The sequence below is a fragment of the Pholis gunnellus genome, assembly GCF_910591455.1.
Source record: "Pholis gunnellus genome assembly, chromosome: 2".
Taxonomy (NCBI): domain Eukaryota; kingdom Metazoa; phylum Chordata; class Actinopteri; order Perciformes; family Pholidae; genus Pholis; species Pholis gunnellus.
In genome coordinates, this window is record NC_136536.1 from 22641513 (window position 1) to 22659717 (window position 18205).

General features: G+C 42.2%; 1 protein-coding gene across 1 annotated transcript in view; it reads left to right on the forward strand.

Moving 5' to 3' along the window:
• Positions 1-6400: 6400 nt before the first annotated feature.
• Positions 6401-18205, forward strand: part of lamb2l (laminin, beta 2-like) — a 50087-nt gene continuing 38282 nt past the window's right edge. Inside the window, exons 1-2 of the mRNA XM_079175066.1 lie at positions 6401-6476; positions 17531-17610. Coding sequence (XP_079031192.1) covers positions 17553-17610 — 58 coding nt within the window. The 5' untranslated portion in view covers positions 6401-6476; positions 17531-17552. The remainder of the gene's footprint in view (positions 6477-17530; positions 17611-18205) is intronic.

Consider the following 18205-nt stretch of genomic DNA (forward strand, 5'->3'; position numbering starts at 1 on the left):
CATTCCAACCGATAGATAAGGTAACAGGGATAAATCCAAAATTTCTCTGCATGGTACCAGATAAGAGACAATGAGGAGTTTTCTCAGAACTAATGATTTCCTGAGTGGCCCAGTGCAGTTTATACATGATAAATACATGAAAAATATTAGAGAGTGAGTGAGAGAGACAGAGTGAGAGAGACAGAGTGCAGCTTTTGGTAATTGTTTTCAATGAAAGTTAAGCGTCTAGGGAACTGCTTAGTTGCTGAGTGCCTCGCGTTTTCCCCCTCTTTTTGCAGGAGCGCCCCGAATGCCACGAGTTGTATAAACGTCAACTAAGAGCAGAAGAGCGCCTAACGCCATCAGCATTTCTTTTTCATTGTGGTGTCTTTTGCTGGATACCTGGAGCTACATGACTTTACTAACCGTAGTTAACATGATCTGTACAGAAAACAGCAGGCCTAAAAGCCAAATTAGTGCGGTAAGTTGACTTTGAGTAAGTTGTTTTCATTAATATTATTAGTATTAAAAACTATTAGCTTACAGTTCATGATTTGTGTTAAGCTTACGTTAGCGCCCCTTCGGTGGTTGCTAACAGAAGCTAAAACCGCTCAGAGAAGCAAAAGAGAACTATAGAGTTTGTGAACTGTTCTTTGTGGCATCGTCATTACAAACAACCCCTTTCACTTTACACCCATTCACAGTCATTTGATCCATTGCTCACATAAAAATGTTGCCCAATATTCCATAAAAAAGAAGAGGCCAAAGTGAATCTGTTGAGCACAAAAGTGAATTATTGGCACAAAAGACATGCACAACCGAGCATAAGTCCACGCTGTCAACGATAACACATCATCATTCAAGACATGCCAGGTGCAACGCAAAGTAATTGAGCTTGAAGAGACATCATAGGGAAATAATAAATGTATCTTTTGGTTACCCAAGGACAGGTGCTGCGCCAAGATTGTGGTCAGTTTTGTACGTTTTGAGATGAAAACAAAAGCGCTGAAGAGAGCATCGCAAAAAAAAAGATAGATGTTTCTGGACAGTTTTCATAGAATATTTGTGATCCAACTGTATTTAGGAAACTGTAAAGGAAGGCAACCGAGACATGGAGGAGAGAGGGTTCAGGGTAGACACAACAAGCAAAGGCGCTGTATTTACACTGAGGAGGGAGATCATGTTGAGTGGCAGGGAAACAATGAGTGAAAGGTCAAATGAGCAGGGACACGGCTAGTAGAGGACTATTAGACTACTAGAGGAAATTTCAAAGCTAATGAAGACAAAGTTCCTGCTTCAGCTTCCAAACCTGGTCGGGATGCACAGTGGAGGCTTTGTGTTGCCTTCCGGGCCAAAGCAACGTTCAATGGGGAAACCGACCAAGGGTGTAACTTCATCACTCACTCACTCAGTGTCTCACTCGGTGACGCAGGAGTGACCAATGATGGGCCAGTAAGTTTAGTCTTTACCTGCAGTTAATACATGCCTGTGAAGGGGAGGATCATTATTGTACCTTATGGGATCCTTTTTTTTATAGATAAAAAGATATCCATTGACTGTAGAAAATGAACCCTCATGACTTTATGCCCACTAGCCACCATGAGGTTGACAATTATTGCGATGCAATTTGACACACAAAGATACAAAAAAAAAAATCTTTGAGATATCTTCATTTCAGTACACTTTTACATTTTCAAATGTTTATAACCCCTTTGTGTGTCTCCCTCTATGTCTTTGTCTCTAACTTCCAAATGTACCCTTCCAAATTTCAGATTTGGCATGTCCATGTCTCTATATGGTTGCCATACTAATGTGCTTGGAGCTGCAGTGGTCCGCGGCTAACCAGTCATGACACCACTTGGCGTCACTTGTCCCCCAAAATGTGTTCTCTCTCTTTGCTCACATGCCCTCGTTGCAATCCCTCAACAACTGAACTCTATGCATGCATGTGTGCAGGTCACCAAGTGGACGGAGGGAATGTTGTCTCTAAGTGTGAAGCACATGTCAATGAGGAGAATATATAGATAAAAGAGGGGTTGTGCCCCTTCCTTGTTCTGTAATAGGCTTGCAGAGCCAGACTACATTGAACAAGTTCAGTTTCCATCAGTAATTCCGGTCTGGAAAACACCATGTGAGAATCAGCTGAGTCCAGTATTGCCTTTAAATAAAACTGCTACATATCAAATTCATAAACAGATTGTGGAAAATTAAAAGGATGGATTTGTCAAAGTTTGCACGCCAGCTTGGTTGTCCTTGAATCAAAGACCCACACAGTGTTGATTAGACCTCTGTAAGGTGGACCTGTACAGGCTGTGCTTGATTGGCATCTCCCTTTTAAGACCTTGCACACCCATGTGTTTCAACATAGAAATAGAATAGGAGTTGACATTTTTTCCCGTGGTCTTTAGACTAGTACAAAAGAAATGGGTCATTGTGGTTAGTTGTTAAGTGTATGAATTAAGCATTGGGTTTTTAAAATTGTACTCATGTAGTCAGGCTCTCTACGTTACTACCCCACTACTCTTCTTAGTCATTATTGCAAAACCACACCTCAGTGAGTCCGCAACTTGCTGTAAGTCTCTTTAATTCATACAAAAGTTAGACTGCTAGAACATAACAAAATTACAACTGGCAACGTTACACGTAAAAATGGCCGCCGCTCTGACCATCCTGTTATGTTGACCTGAATCGGAATGTCCCTTATACTCCCATTCTATTTCTATGCTTTTCAATTATAAGACAAAAGTAAACTGTTCGTTTTTAAAAAATACTCATAATTGGTAAATGGTAAATGGACTTGTACTTGTATAGCACTTTTCTAGTCTGCCGACCACTCAAAACGCTGAACACTATTTGTTCATACACCCATTCACACTCATTCATACAGTGATGGCGGTGCAAGGTGCCACCTGCCCATCAGGACTATCTAATCATTCACACCCACTCATACACCGCCGGAACAGTTTTGCCCAAGGACACATCAACATGGACTAAAGACACAAGGTTTGAACTCTGGATGTGTATTTTAGAGGCTGGGCACCCATGCACAACAGGGAGCTGAATTAAGGAAAGTAAAACGTTTTAAAATAAAACATTACAAAGCCCTGATGAAGACCCCTGTCTGCCGCAACATGCTGGTTATGTTAAATACATATTGCCACGTAAAAAATATTTGCATATTAATTTTGCACAAACCCTATTCTCTAAGGACGCTTGCATGTTATTCTCTTTTGAGACCATATTCCTTCCACCCATGCAATACGTTCTTCAGAAGATTGAATTATTACACGATTTAAATAAAAAAATCAATGCCACTTTGGGGGCAACACTAGAGCTGTTTTCTCACTACTCACCTTTTGTTGACAAGACCTCAAATAAATGTAAACAAAAAGCAGCCTTTAAAACAGGATTCCAAAGTAAACGCTGAATCATTTCTTTTGCCTCAAAGGGATTTTGTGTGTCACCTTGTGTTGCTGTGAGCACGTTAGCAATACATGCTGTGGCAGACAAACACTTTACAGGTCCAGTTTGTAAACATTTAAGAGAATGTATTGACAGAAATGGAAAATCATATTCATGAATATGTTTTCATCAGTGTATAATCACCTGAAACTAATAATGGATGTGTTTCCGCTAACTTACAATGAGCCCTTCATATCTCCTGTTGTTCCTAAAGAGGTGTAATTATGGCAGAGGATGGCCTCTGAGCGAGGTAAACAGCTCACGTTACGGCACTCTTGGAAAGGGAGGGGATATTCAGCTGGTTGCAAATACCTCTAGATGGCACTAAATCCTCCACACTTCACCTTTAAGGGTCAGTTTTGATAACCTGATTTACATTCTTCTTGATCCACCGTTGGTATTCCCAGTGTTTACGGTGTGCAGGATTAAAAGATGATATGAATTACTCATCACGGGTGAATTTGATGCATAAACATCAGCTCAGGCTTCAGATTTCAGCCATCTGGCAGCCTGTCAAACACCGTGAACAAGAACATTTTAAACCACAACACAGCATTCAAAAAAAGAAAAGTTTTGAGTTTCCACAATATAACGCTTCCCTCTCCCCTCAGAATAATGTTGGGTAACTTGCACATCTACAACTGGATGGCCCTTTAAACGAGAACACGTCTATACACACAGGCATACACACGCTCAGCAAATTACACAAAAGCACGGGCAGAATGAAAAGTAGAGGGTGACCCTGGCTTTTCAACTGTTCATTTTCGCTTTCTGAGCGTATGTAGCAATCAGGTAAAGCACCTCCTCCAGGTGTTTTCCTGTCCAAAGAGAATGACTGAACAAATTACAACCTCCGCTTCCAACCAGAACTCTGGTACAACTTTGTCTCTGCTGTTCTGTCACAGTTTTTCAGTGCAATCTATCAAGTGACGTTTCTCTCTCTCTCTCTCTCTCTCTCTCTCTCTCTCTCTCTCTTTGTTTCTTTCTTTCGCTGTTTATTTCTTTGTGTGTTTTTCTTGATCACTGTCCTTGGTGCTTGCATATACAGCACTGTACAACAGGCCTCTATTCACCTATAAATGTGCAGGTTCTGTACTTACTGTTTACTTTCATGTTTGTATTACAGGAGAATACCGCCGTGCGGAATTGTTGATAATTATGGATTCCAGCCATTCCTGGGCTTCACCTTGCACAACCTGCGCCGGCTACTGATAGTGTGCTTTACAGCTACTCCTCTGTGTCTCTTTTTCTCCCTCACACTCCGCCTCTTTTTCCAGTTTAGTTTAACCCAGTCCCAGTGTGTGAACACATTATTTCCCCCCCAGTGTATCCCTTTCCATCTCCCTTTCGGCTCCAGACAACATTTTCTCATTTCATTAACAGCTTATTATATTGGTCACATGCTCAAAGATCCCGTCAGACGTTGACACACACACACACTCACACACACACACACACACTCACACACACACACACACACACACACACCACACACACATCGACCTCTTGTAAAGGACAATGTCTTGGTATAAGGGCGGCTGCTGGTTGGGGATATGTGATATGTATCGGTTCACTTGGCTGGCACCACATAATGAGCTTGGCGATGGAGATTGTCATCATCTCTTGATAATTCCCATGGTACAAATCCTGTCAGTGATGAGTTCTCTCACTATCTTCCCCCCGTGAAGCAAAAAGCAAAACAGGACTGCATGATATTTAGCTATATATTCTGGGCTGCCACTTCAATATGGGAGGGGATCACATGGGTCAATAGAAGTAAAAAACAAAATAACAACAACAATCAATCACATGGGCTCATTGTGGACAGGAAGAATTTGCCCACTTGGACTATTCGAGTCCCAAAAGGTCTAATTTCACATTCAGATGCTTTTGCCTCTGGATGGCTCTTAACATAGCAACGGTTGCTTGCAGCTAACAGCGCTAACAGTGCAAAGAGTGGCCGTGAGCTAACCTGTGGGGCACGCTCACATACACGTACATGCACTAAAAGCAAGCACGCACGCACGGCCGAGCCATGTTAACACATTTTAGATAAATGACCATAAGCAAGGCAAAATCAAAATATAACCCGAGTGTGAAAGAACACATGAGGCACAACTTCTAGAAATATGAATGAACGTTAAAGCGGTATACTGTGTCAGTAAAAAGATTGTGCAGCATCTGTAATAGACTGAATTAAAAAGCAACGAAATGAATGGTGGCTGAATTCCATTTCACTGCTTCAGGTTCAGGGTCCTGTTATTTTTCATGCCGGCACTGGCACTTTCTGGGACAATTGAGCAGAACCGATCCATTATTACTATTATTATTATTATTATTATTATTAGTTACACCTGAGCTTTTCCAACAGGCAAATCCAAATGTCTGCTGTGAACAGGCTTGATGCTGTTTAACTTTAAATCCTCTGTCTTGCAGCCAGATGAAAAGTGACAAAAAACACTGTGAGATTTAAGAAAGAATGTGCGTCTAAGTTGAATATGGCGTTTTCTTTTCTCTATCCTTCTGATTGAAATGTATTTCATTCTGTCAAAAAAGCGTTTATATGAAATATTTAGCTTGCTTGCATTCAAGTGCTGGTCAAGTCTAAGTTCACAACCTTGAACAATGTCTCTCTATTGGAAAAGTTTCGACACAAGACAGCGTTCAGGAATCAGTGAGTAATCTTTAACTCGAGCAGTGGGCTCGGCCTGATAGGACTGGGTGGGGTCCTGCAGTGTGGATGGGACCTACCTGCTCCTGTTCTCAGTAACAGCCCAGTGGGAACCGCCGGTGACTCGTGGGCTCCACCTCCTCGCGCCCGGTTGAGCCCTGTACTATAGCCTACCGCTGCGGACCGGAGACCCAGCTCATTCAAGCGGGGAAGCCGCAGCAGGACGGCGCGTGTGTGTGTGTGTGTGAGTGAGTGAGTGAGTGAGTGAGAAAAAGAGAGAGTGAGAAAGTTTGTGTGTGTGTGTGGGAACGAGACAGAAACAGAGAGAGAGAGAAAGAGAGAGGAGGAGGAAACTACCGAGCAGGTGAGCGCTCCATCTTATCCTTCCGTCTTTGCTAACATGTCAGACCACACGTCAGTGACGACCAATAACTCCAAAATCACCATTGTACAGTAAATTACCACGATATTCCGACAGGGGCAGCGACTGTCTGAAGCGAGTGCAATAAGAACCACACCACTGTCTCCCTGTGGTACGAATGTAATGTTGTTACTGGGACGTAGAAATGTAGGTTTTGAGGGACTTTGTGGTGTTTTTATGTCAGGCTAATTTATCTTTCTGCTGTTAGCTTGCTAACATGTTTTTATGTGCCCTAAGTGGACCACCTGTTAGCTTAATTAGTGTTGGCGAGTAAATACAGTTTTCGCAAGACTTTAGTCAAAATAAATTAATGTGTGTGTGTGTGTGTGTGTATTTATATATATATATATATATATATATATATAGAGAGAGAGTATATATGTATATGACAATAAAAAGACATTATCTTATTATTATATATGTATATTTATATATATATATATATATATATATATATATATATATATATACATACTTATACATACACACATATATATATATATATATATATATATATATATATATACATGTATACATATATCAAAGAAAAGAGTAAGAAAAGAAAATATAGATGACCAAAAGTTGTCTTTATTTACAGCCGAGGTTAAGAGTTGACGGGGGATACTTGATGGATGGGTGTTTGTGAGGACCTGCTCTGTCACTGACACCAGCGGGTCGCTCATGGCTGGGAGGCAGATTTCTGACACTGTTGCACACATTCCTACCAGATTAACTAATGATATTCAATGATTTTGTCTGCTGCAGGTGAAGAACAGGCAGCATCATTGAGCGAGTAGTGTGTTGTTTCTTCAACACTTGTTCCCACTCTTAGCAGCAATGAATATCTAGACGTGACCTTGAAAAGCACGTGTTCCTGCGGGGCTTTATAAGGTGACGGGCATTCCTAGAAATGTGGACAGCTTTACTTTTGGCTATTCAGTGGGGTAAAGTTTTTAGGATTCTCACATTCCTGAACTAAAGAATGTCATATTGTCATTTATTTCTTTTCACTTGTCAGGGTATTTAGACGTGTGTGTTTGGAGGTGCATGTTCCCATGGCTCTTAGTCTTGCTTTAATCAGCTCAAGGACCTGGCCTCTCGCCCTACCGCTGAGATCAACTCTAACCTGAAAGGTTAAGAGGATCCACGAGTGGCTCAGGCTGGTAGAACTGTGGGAGAGAGGGACACTGGGTGGTGGCTGTTTCCTCTTTATTAATTGACTTTGGATGGACCAATATGTTAGACCTCGCTGTGTACCTGCACTCTTTTGTAACTGTCGCTACTTTGCAGTCGTTGTATTGTAACTAGTACCGTACTAGTAACTTAGAAGAATAATTGATTTAGAGTCCCTGTGAAACAGAAGTCAGAGCGTCTTTAGCGTCTGTACTGTGACGTATTCCCCAGTGAAATGGAATAATGGAGCGATGTACAGCAGAATGCTGCAGGGCGTATTTTTGTAGGCCAAGTGAGGCAAATACGAAGTTAGCCTCGCAATGGTTCCCTCGAAAAAAAGGCTTCGGATTTTAAGTTATTGTAGAAAATAACAAACGTGTATGATACTTACAAGTTTTGTTCAGCAATATAATCTTCACTAATTTACGATTCATGATTTTTGTAACATGAATGCAATCAGCAGGATTAAAAAGCTAACGTTAGGCTATAAACGAACTACACCACGGTCACATGAGTGCGATTTATTTTATACATCAATTAATTAATTAATAACAAAACGTTCAAATTGCTTCAGCTTGTGTTAACCACTAACACTGTTTCAGGCATCAAACCAAAAACCATTCAAAATAAATTGTATAATAATAATAATATTGTCCACAGGGACCGCCAGAATCCACACAAAATGAAAGCTCCTCGTAGTAGCTTTAAATAGTTGCAGAATGAGACTGGGGATGAGATCTAAAAGGGTTGAAAGAGCATCTTTCATTTCGTCAGTTATCTCACTGGTGATTTGGGCATCCATCATGTTGGAGTGTGTGCTTCAGTGTCAGCGTGGTGTTTGTGCCTCTGTGCATCAGGAGGCCTCTCCAAAGACTTCTGGCTGCCATTGGCCCCTCTCGCTCTCTCAGTGTGTCTTTGATATGTGAGCCTCCGTCAGGGTCTCTGCAGCCTGAGCTGCTCATAATCACGTCCCCTGATACAAATCAACCCTTGTTTGCGGCACACTGACAAGACGGACTGATTACACCTACGCCTCTTTTTCATGTCTGTCTCTTCTCCTCCTTTCATCCCGTCTCAAAGTTATCTGTCAAGCTAATTCAACTCAGACTGTGTCTACAACTAATGATTATTTTCATCATCAGGAGATGTATAGATCTTTTTTTTAAATAGAGTAATTATTAAGTTCATACAACTATTACAAATGTGCCCACATTGAGGTTTTTATATTGTTTACCAAGGGGTTGCACTGGAAACGGCTGATGGCATGCAAATCACGCCACAGATTGTCTTATTAATAACAGGAAATGCAATTTCCTCATGTGTGTTACTGAAGAAGTCGGTCAAATATCCCGCCTGAACCTGGACAGGAAACTTCTCCGAGCACTGATTGCCCCTCTCTGCTTTTCTGATGATCTTTTGGTAAAGTGCCATAGTTACACTTTCCTTTTCTGAAGTGATTTTCCCTGCAGAGTGTGGCCTCAGCTAAAGCTAATCCAGCCTTTACTGACCTCCTCCACGGGACTTAACGCTGAGCCACAAACTCAGAGGCGCCCCGCTCACCTCCGCCTCCTGCCTCTCTGGCTTTCTAGTACAAACATGTACGTGGTGATTGCATCGGTCGGTGTGTGTGTCTGCGCTGAATTTAATCACCTTAAAGGCTCCTCGCAGGCTATGGTCTAGTCATGCCCTCGCATGAGCTTTTTGTCGGTCTCTCGGGTGTATCCCTCTGTGTTAAGTTAAAGATTAGTCTATTTGATACAGTGTGTTATTGGGTTGAATAAGAGGGCATAACACAGCAAAATAAACTGTACTGGTTGTGTAATAACAGGTAGGCACATACACAATTTCTATTGTGTGTGTGTGTGTGTGTGTGTGTGTGTGTGTGTGTGTGTGTGTACATAGGTGCAAAGGCAACGTAAGTAATGCCAGCAGTAGATGGTATTAGGTGTGCTTTATTTGAGATCTGGGTCAATCTACAGTGCATCTCACACTGAGGGATTTATCTCCCTCTGCAAACCAGAAATGGAGAATTATCTTTGATGGTAATCTTTGCTGTACTCTTTAAGAAGCCGGCAGAAATGAGGTAAATATCCAGACAGTATTATGAGATTTCCTTCGGCTCCACAGGTGATTATGTGACGATGGATGTCGTGGATTAGGACGTTGTTTGAAGGGAAGCTGTTTCCTTATTTGACACTATGGTTAAATAAAATCCCTTCAGTTGAAGAGGTTGCGTTTGGGTGGTCTGTTTCCGTCAAGTCAAACAGGTGGTTGAATTGTTTGCTGGTAAGGAGTCAATTGTTTTGGTGTCTGCCAGTGACCCTGTAGATATCAGCTCAAGTGTTTCTTAAATCTATAGGAGTAGACCAGGGCAACCTTCTCCATGACACAGTGAGACTCAAACAAAACAAAAAAAAGCATGTTGAAAAGAAGGCGCACAGTTTGCTCCATCTGATTTAATGAAGACTAGAAACGATTTTCCCTCAGTTTAATTTAGGCAGACACACACTGTGTGTGGCTTCGAGGTGTGCTACAATAATTTACGACCGCTATGACATTTTCTTGAAACGTGGCACAAATGAATTATATCTTTGAAATAGACAAAGAGAGAATAAAAGAGAAGAATATTGTGTTCACACAAGAAAAGAGGCGAGAATCTGAATTTCTCTAGAAATGGTAGCTTCGACAGTCCAGCATAAATCCACAGCTGAATGCAACACGTCCTCACCTGGTCTCTTAGGGCTGCTGAAAGCCACAAGGTGCTCAGTTCACTCAGGTGTGGCTGAGTGCGACGTTTGGAAACAATGAACCCTCTCGAAGCAGCACTGATTTATGTCATCTCTGTAAAACAACACGCAACATGACACATCTCTGTGTTGTGCGTATTTTGACATTTTGCTCAGATTTGCCGAGCAGTGGGCAACATGAGTTGGAAGGGGAATTTTCCTTTCAACAGTCAGTCAGAGTTCGACTGAAAAAGTCTCTTGCTACTTTCTCTTTCGGTTGATTGTTCTGCCCTAGATGGGACTACAGTATCGCTGCAGTAGGTTGTTTTGTGTGGAGATCAAAGGTTGGTTTCTAACCAGGAACCTCGTCGTATTTGATACTTGAGAGCCCTTCAGTAGCTGCAGGTATATTTATGGCAGTTGCTAGGTACTAACTTGAGTATATCCTTTAGTAGTGCTGCATGGAACAAGTGAGGGATTCACTGTATAAAGTTTCTTTGCTCGAGGCAAACTAAATTCATCTTAACCTTCTGTCGGTGAGCTTCTTTGATTTTGTACTAATCGTCTGTGTAGTTGTCTACTGTAAATCACTGCAGAGGTTTCCCCCTCACAGTGGTGCAGGTAGCAGCAGCTCTGAATATTGAGTCACCTGCCTGTATAAGGGAAGAACACTTCCTCCATGAGCTCACCTCAATGATCTGACCCCGTTCCAAGCCCGGCCTTGTTTTACGCTGCGTAAACAGCAGTGTTTCAAGCTGCAGTGTATGAGTCCTAAAACCTGGAAATGACTCGTCTCCAAGTGACTTCTTTTTCAAAAGGTTTTTGGTTAGATGCCTGAAATGAGGTATGTAGTTAACACAAGCTCAAGAGATGTTAAAGTTTGTTCTACAACATAACTCACGTCAGTAAAAACTCCTTTTATGAATTTTGAAACTTTTGCGTTTCTTTAAAAAGGCGGTAGCTTACAAGTGGCTACAGGGGAATATAAAATGTCACCGCTCCGACTAGTCTACCCTTCCAGCCTCGTTGTATATACTCGCAGTCATGCGACGTGGTGCAGTTTGTTTCAGGTGGCAACCACCTGAAAAGTGTATCTAATGATGAAGTGCCTAAAATGTGCCTTCTTTCTAATTCTGTCTGCATTTTCATCTTACAACTTTAACCCTTCCGCAGTGTTTTCATGGCATGAAAGTTAATTTGAAACATTTTGGATGCCTAAAAATGTCTTATTGAGCATTCGGTTGTACTCCACCCTTTCATGTCACTTCTGTTTAGAAAAACCCAAATTGGGGACGACCACAAGCCAAGATAGCGATGACCACAATGCTGAAGTCGAGTCTTGAAAACAGCAGTCCATAAACCAATGGGTGACATCAGGGTGAACACGACCACTTCTTACACAATCTATGGTTGGTTTATAGACCACTATAGTTCACTTTTTACTTCTGCCGATGCATTCACTCTTCAAAAATCATAAAAGTGGTGTTCATGTTTGAAGATTATCTTGCTGATCAAAACGTGCAAGCATCATAAACGTTTGTTTGCCACTTAGCTTATTTTTTGCAAAAATCCAAAATACGATGGAAAAGAAAATCCCATTGGCCAACGTCCAGGGTTGGCCTTCAAAACTGCGTCATCCCTGCAGGACTCTATTAGCAGTGTGTTTGGTAGCTCAGTCTGAAGCTTGTTATTTGATGTGTACACACACACAGAGTCAGGCTTATCGTGTTATTGTGTTCAAGGATGTGGGAGCCCGGGATTGTTTGGACTAGTGTCTTGAGATTTCTTAGCTTTGTCTGACAGCTGCACAGAAGTTATAGCGGTGGCACTGAACTTTCTGCAGGTTTCCTCTTATCTTGGTGTTGGGATTATGTGTTTGAGCACGTGCGCGTTTACGTCAAAGTCGTTGGCCAAGGTCCAGGCTAAATAGTTATCTGACTTTTCTCATTTGATTTATTCTACTTATACAGAACTTTTTTATTGCTAAAAACCTGGAACTCGAGGATGCCTTCATGAAATATTAGATAAAGTGCACATTTTGAATCTGTGCAACATTAGAGGGAAAACAAGTGCCCTTTGTGAAGCACGCTGATGAAGTGGAGGGCTACAGAATGTGTGTGGATAACATTTTAATATACTATACGGTCTGTGATAGCGGTCCTTTTGAAGAAGGTGTTACATTCATTCACCATTGTCCATCCAGCCTGGAACTTGCACCAGCAGCTCCTCCGGCCTCCTCAGCGGCCGCTGGGGGACATGTCAGTCTCTCCATCTCCCTCTTCAGCAGGGGTCAAAGGTCACATCACCAGAGAGCTGTGAATGTGAACGCTGCTTTGTTCTCCCCTGCAGTTTTTTAGTTTAGTCTAGCCTGAATCACACACATGCATGCACATAACCCACACATGCATATATCTTACAAGCACAGGCACACAAACATGCCCCCCCCCTTTGCTCCCTTCTTTTTCTCTTCTCTAATCCAGTCATAGCACCAGTTGCTTCAACCTTTTGAATTTTTGAATAGAGTTGACCTCCATGGCCCCGGTCTGATGCCTCAACCCAGTTGATTTGTCACATCTTTTGTTTTTTAGTCTAACTGGAGGTGATTAAGACGAAACAGCACCAAATTCGCACGCTGAACTAAAATCACTTTATATCTCATTTTTTTAGTTTGTACAAAACTCTAAGTGTTATATGTGTACAAATGCCCAGTCATTTTACAGTGGAGCTTATGTATTGGAAATGGTTGGGCACATAACCCCCCGTAAAACTGCAAATTGTTGTTTGTGTGTGGATTGAACAAACAAGATAATCATGTGAGTCTCAGCAGTGCTGGCAGCTCGAATCCGCTTCATATTTACATTCATAAATGACCGAGGTACGAATGTTCTCATCTAACACAGCAGTTTCCAAAGACATGCAACGCTAGCGCGCTGAGCCGCTCTGAGCACAGCGAGCTGCAGCCAACCTTAAAGTAAAGGGATGGTTTAACTTTTGACGGCAAATTGTGGCCAGAGAATACCCACAGCCAATCAGTAAGCCGACTGTGACCCCTGTGACATGTTGACCGAAGTTATAAAGAATTTCCTCCTGCCTTGAACACATGAACACCCTGGAAAGTGTAATTATTGCCAGTCGCACTTTGCCGCTGCTCGGAGTGTTTCCGGCCTAACTCCCCACCTGAAAGCAAATAACTGTATTTCCCAAAAATGTCAGCGTGTTCCACTAAAGCTCCAAGGCCGTGCTTTTGGACCATTCAGTTTTTAACTTGGTATTATTATTCGCTGTTTCAGCGCACAGAGATGCTGGGGTTGGTCGGAGGTGAAGCTTTGATCCATTAAGCCGCTCCTCTTGCTAAGTGCCGTGAAAGTGGTGGCGTGTGGTTGTGTGAAGTGGCCGCTGGTGGTGCTGCACTGGAGCTCTTTGGCCTAATTTAGCCCGAAACGTCTCTCCATCCCTTCCTGTCTTTCCTTCTTTCCTCATTCCTTTTTTCCCCAATAAGTTTTCCCCTTCTTCCATCCATCTCTCTTCTCTCTCTCTCTCTCTCTCTCTCTCTCTCTCTCTTTTCTCATGCCTCCTCTCTCGGCCCTTCACTCTCCCTCGGTGTCCAGAAGAAAAGGGGTGGTGCATTCCAAAAGCCTGGAGACCGTTCCCCTCTTTCAGCCAGTGGCCCACAGAGTGACAGAGGCATTAGAATAAGAATAGCTGTCCATTCACCCCGGTGCCCCAGTGACGAGCTGAAGGGAGCGAGGGAGGAGAGGAGGGAAGGGGGGTCCCGCACGCTGCATTCCCATTGGCCGGCGGCGTTCCCTCTGTTTTCACATCGCTGCCGTCAGTTGCGCTTTCAAGTTTGTTTTACACATTCTGGCGCACATACACGCCACACATGTGCATGCACGCGTAAATATACACATTTGGTGTTTCAGGGCCTGCACACATGCACGCTGGGATACGGGAATCTACACACACACACACACACACACAGACACACACACACACACATTGGCCTACGGAGACAGAGTGAGCGGCTCTGACCACGCAGTGCAGAGGAGAGTGAGGTGACCTGTGTCTGTGTGAGTATGAAGCTAGAATCAGTGATTGCTGCTCATGAATGTTACACGTTTACTGCATGCTTCTCTTACGCTTTTACTCGTTTGTTGTCATCAGCTGAAACTCTCTGTATTCTTGTGTTTTTGGTGGATTAGTCCTTTGTGGAAGATTTGTGATTAAAAAGTGACCTTGTGCTGTCACCACCTCTGTAGGTCGCCTTTGGCTAAACTTTAAGCTATTGTAACTATGTAGCAGTTAAAATGTGACAATGGTGTTGTTGTTAGACAGCACAGCAAGTGGTTGTTCAATTTCCTGGGACAGTAAATGGCTTGTGGCATATGCGTTCATTTAAAAAGACAAGTAAGTTATTGTTTGAAGTTATTATTGAAGCTTTTGATGATAATTCATTCTGATCTTTATGTCTCTGAGCGGCTTTTAGATCTCAATAAGTGTAACATAGGATTTTAATATTCTTGTTCCAAGTCTTGAGAGCTCTTCAGTGGCAGAGTGGCTTCACAATTCATTACAGATCTCTCCACTCAGACAGAGACTGGAGCCTGTACAGCAGGCTGTAGCAGTGAGAGAGGGTGGGTTCACTACCTTATCTCAACCGCTCTATTACGAGCCCACGAGGGCCGTGATGGATGGAGAGATGGAACCATTACCCTCTACCTCAAAAAACAATCTCCATACACAACACAATACGCGGTGCAAGCATACAAAAGCATAATCAAATATAGTTGTTAGTTCTTTCATTAAAAGATCTGTCACTCATTTCATACTATTCCTTAATAATAAGTTTGACCGTAACAGCTTCTGAGTCAGTTCTCTTCCTTTATCTTTTTTGTTTTAGTCTTGAATCAGCACCTTTTCTTTTCTCCTGCACTCTTGCATCCTCTCTCCTTCGCTCTCTACAAATATAAAACGCCTGCGTTTTGACAATCTGCGGGCGCAGCACTTTAAATTGCATTATGTTATTGACAGCAGATGTAGATTAACAAGAAAATCTAATATATTGGGAATACAAGCAATAGATTTTACATTCATCAAGCTATAATTAACCAGCAACAAACAAGATAAACAAGCAGCCCTGCTCCCAGGTCTCACTTTGATTGGACAATGGGAATGTAATAGTAGAAAAGTATGAACAATTACAATTTTGTAACATTCTCATAATTAGTTCATGTCTCAGGGAAGATTGTGTTTTGCATAATTGTGAAAACCACATCAAAAACTTTCGTCACTAATCACTAAATGTCTGGTTTTCCTTGGACAGCGATAAACGCTTTTATTTTTTCATATCTTGCTCATGTACTACGTCACTGTAGGGTGAGTGTGCATGAACGGCTCGATCCGAATATTTGCAAGATCCACAAGCAACAAATTCAGTTGGAAAAGTGGTGATGAAGCAACAGGTATTGTCATCCCTCAAGGTTGCTTTACACAGGGAAGTTGCTATCAGAGGTGCTCCAATACCGATACCAGTATCCAAAATAACCCCGATACAGAATGCTGAATCGGCTATTGTCTCTGCACCGATCTGATAGCTCACTTACGCTATGCAGGAACCACAACAACAACACTTGTTACTCCCTATGTGATCCATACGTCCTGCCCGATTGGTACTGCACATGTGCAAGCTAGTACTACACACCTGTGGTTTTACACTCGTGTGCACCCTGTTACATTGTGGATAACCAATCTGTGTTGAAATCAGCAAGAGGAGAGCTAGTTCATGTTACATGTTAGCTGTTAGCAGTCGGTGGGCAGCACAGTCCTGCTTGGCTTAGAAACGAAGCTGACAGCTCACGTGGACCTGAGGTTCCATTGAGTTACATCATGGTGCGTTCAAGCTCTAATAGGTAAAAATTAGTATTAGGCAAAGATAAATTATAACTTTATTACTGTAAAATGTGTTAAAATCTTAATTTTGTAAAACTTTTGGCGAAAAAAGATTCAGTTAATTTTTTATTACAGAGGGAGACGCCTGTTGAACTTTTTGTTTTTAACGCACTGGCATCAGATTGGTGTTCGGTATCGGCCACCACGTAAGTTCAGTTACCTGAATCAGTATTGATAAAGAAGAAATGGTATCAGGACATCTCTTGTTGGGGTACAAGGTTTTTCAAGCTGTTATATTAGAGAGAACACAAATGCCTTATTGTTATGGATGCAGTCAATGACTTAATACACATGTTAATCCGTTGAACTGAGTGTTGAGACGCTGTGGGGTCCCTCCTCCGTGCCTCTGCCTTTGACAGCGTCGACCTCTTATTGCCCAGCTGGGTGTGAACACTGCTTTCCAACAGAGACCTGCTTTAGGAACCAAACCTGGATTAGTGAGTAAGGTCAAGCTATTTGAGAACATTCTTTAAGATTGAAGACATTTGATTTGTCACACGACAAAGCACTCAAACGGCAGTCAGTCAGTCCTTTCATTCGGCCTGTCCTCTCGCCTTCCTGTAACCACTCGTGTTTGTCTCAGAGGTCAGATCGGCTTAAGCGAGTGACACGAACAATGTGTGTTCTCACCTGTCATCGTGTGTGCCGACACATAGCGGTCCGTCCTATTCATTGAGCAGATGTCTATGTTTGCGGAACCTAAGTATACAAGAGATTTTTTTCCTCTCCATTGTCGAAATTTAATCAAGATCCCCTCTACCTCAGAGAAAAACCTTGAACTACAGCTGCGTTTTTTTAGCTATTATGCTCAAAGCTGCTTTGTGTAGCGCTCTAGCACCAGCCGTTACGACGGCACTCTGGAGGCGTAATACTATTAAAGCTATTTACTGTAAACAATCAAGGCCATTGTTAAGACTTGTATCACATCTGACACTGGCAGAGAGTGAATAGCACTTAAAGTTAATGAAACTTCCAGTTTCTGATCATTCAGCGGTCAGAAACAAATGCACAAACAAAACCTCTGCTGTGAGACTGCCAACTGTGATACCCTGAGGCGTAAACGACAGTGTTTTACCGAATGAAGCTTCTCAAGATGTTTTATTGATTTCCACGTCACACTCTCAATTGATTTGTGTCTGTTTGTTACAGCCAGAGAGACATCCTGGTGTCCATGCGTCCAGCAATCATGATGCCCTTCATGGCCGTGTTTCTGAGCCTCCTCGTGCTGGGTGAGTAGAAGATCAGTTTTATCTTCGTCCATTCGGGGGTCCTTTCACATCTCATTCAGGCCGAGGCCTCCTGAAAAGGAGGCTTTGGTTTGGTTCCAATTGGACTCTCACTTTGATTGTGATGTGAAAGCAAAGCAGACCAACCGCAGACTTTTGTGATTCAGCAGATACAGTTTTACGCAAAAAGAAAAAGCAAGATTAAAACAGCAGTGTGTTGGGATGTTGTCCTACTCCATATACATTAATGTGAGTTTCTTAATAAAAGCGAGTGAAACATAGTGAAACCACAGTAATTATACGGTACAAGATCTTCTCAACCTACTAACACACTAGTTGAGTAGCCAATACGCGGTAGCCTCCTCCGTCGCTACTGTTGTGGCTGTAAAACGGTAAAACGGTGGATACATTGTTTTGCTTCACCATCAGCATTTTATCATTTTGGTCTGATAACGTTTGGCAAGTGTAGAAGAGTTCACAATGGAATTGATTTTGCCCCATTTAAGTTATCTTATGATTAACCCGAAGTTAATCATAAGCATATACGTTAACCAAAAGTCTCTGGTGCTCAAAAGTAGCTGTGAGATGGAAAACAACA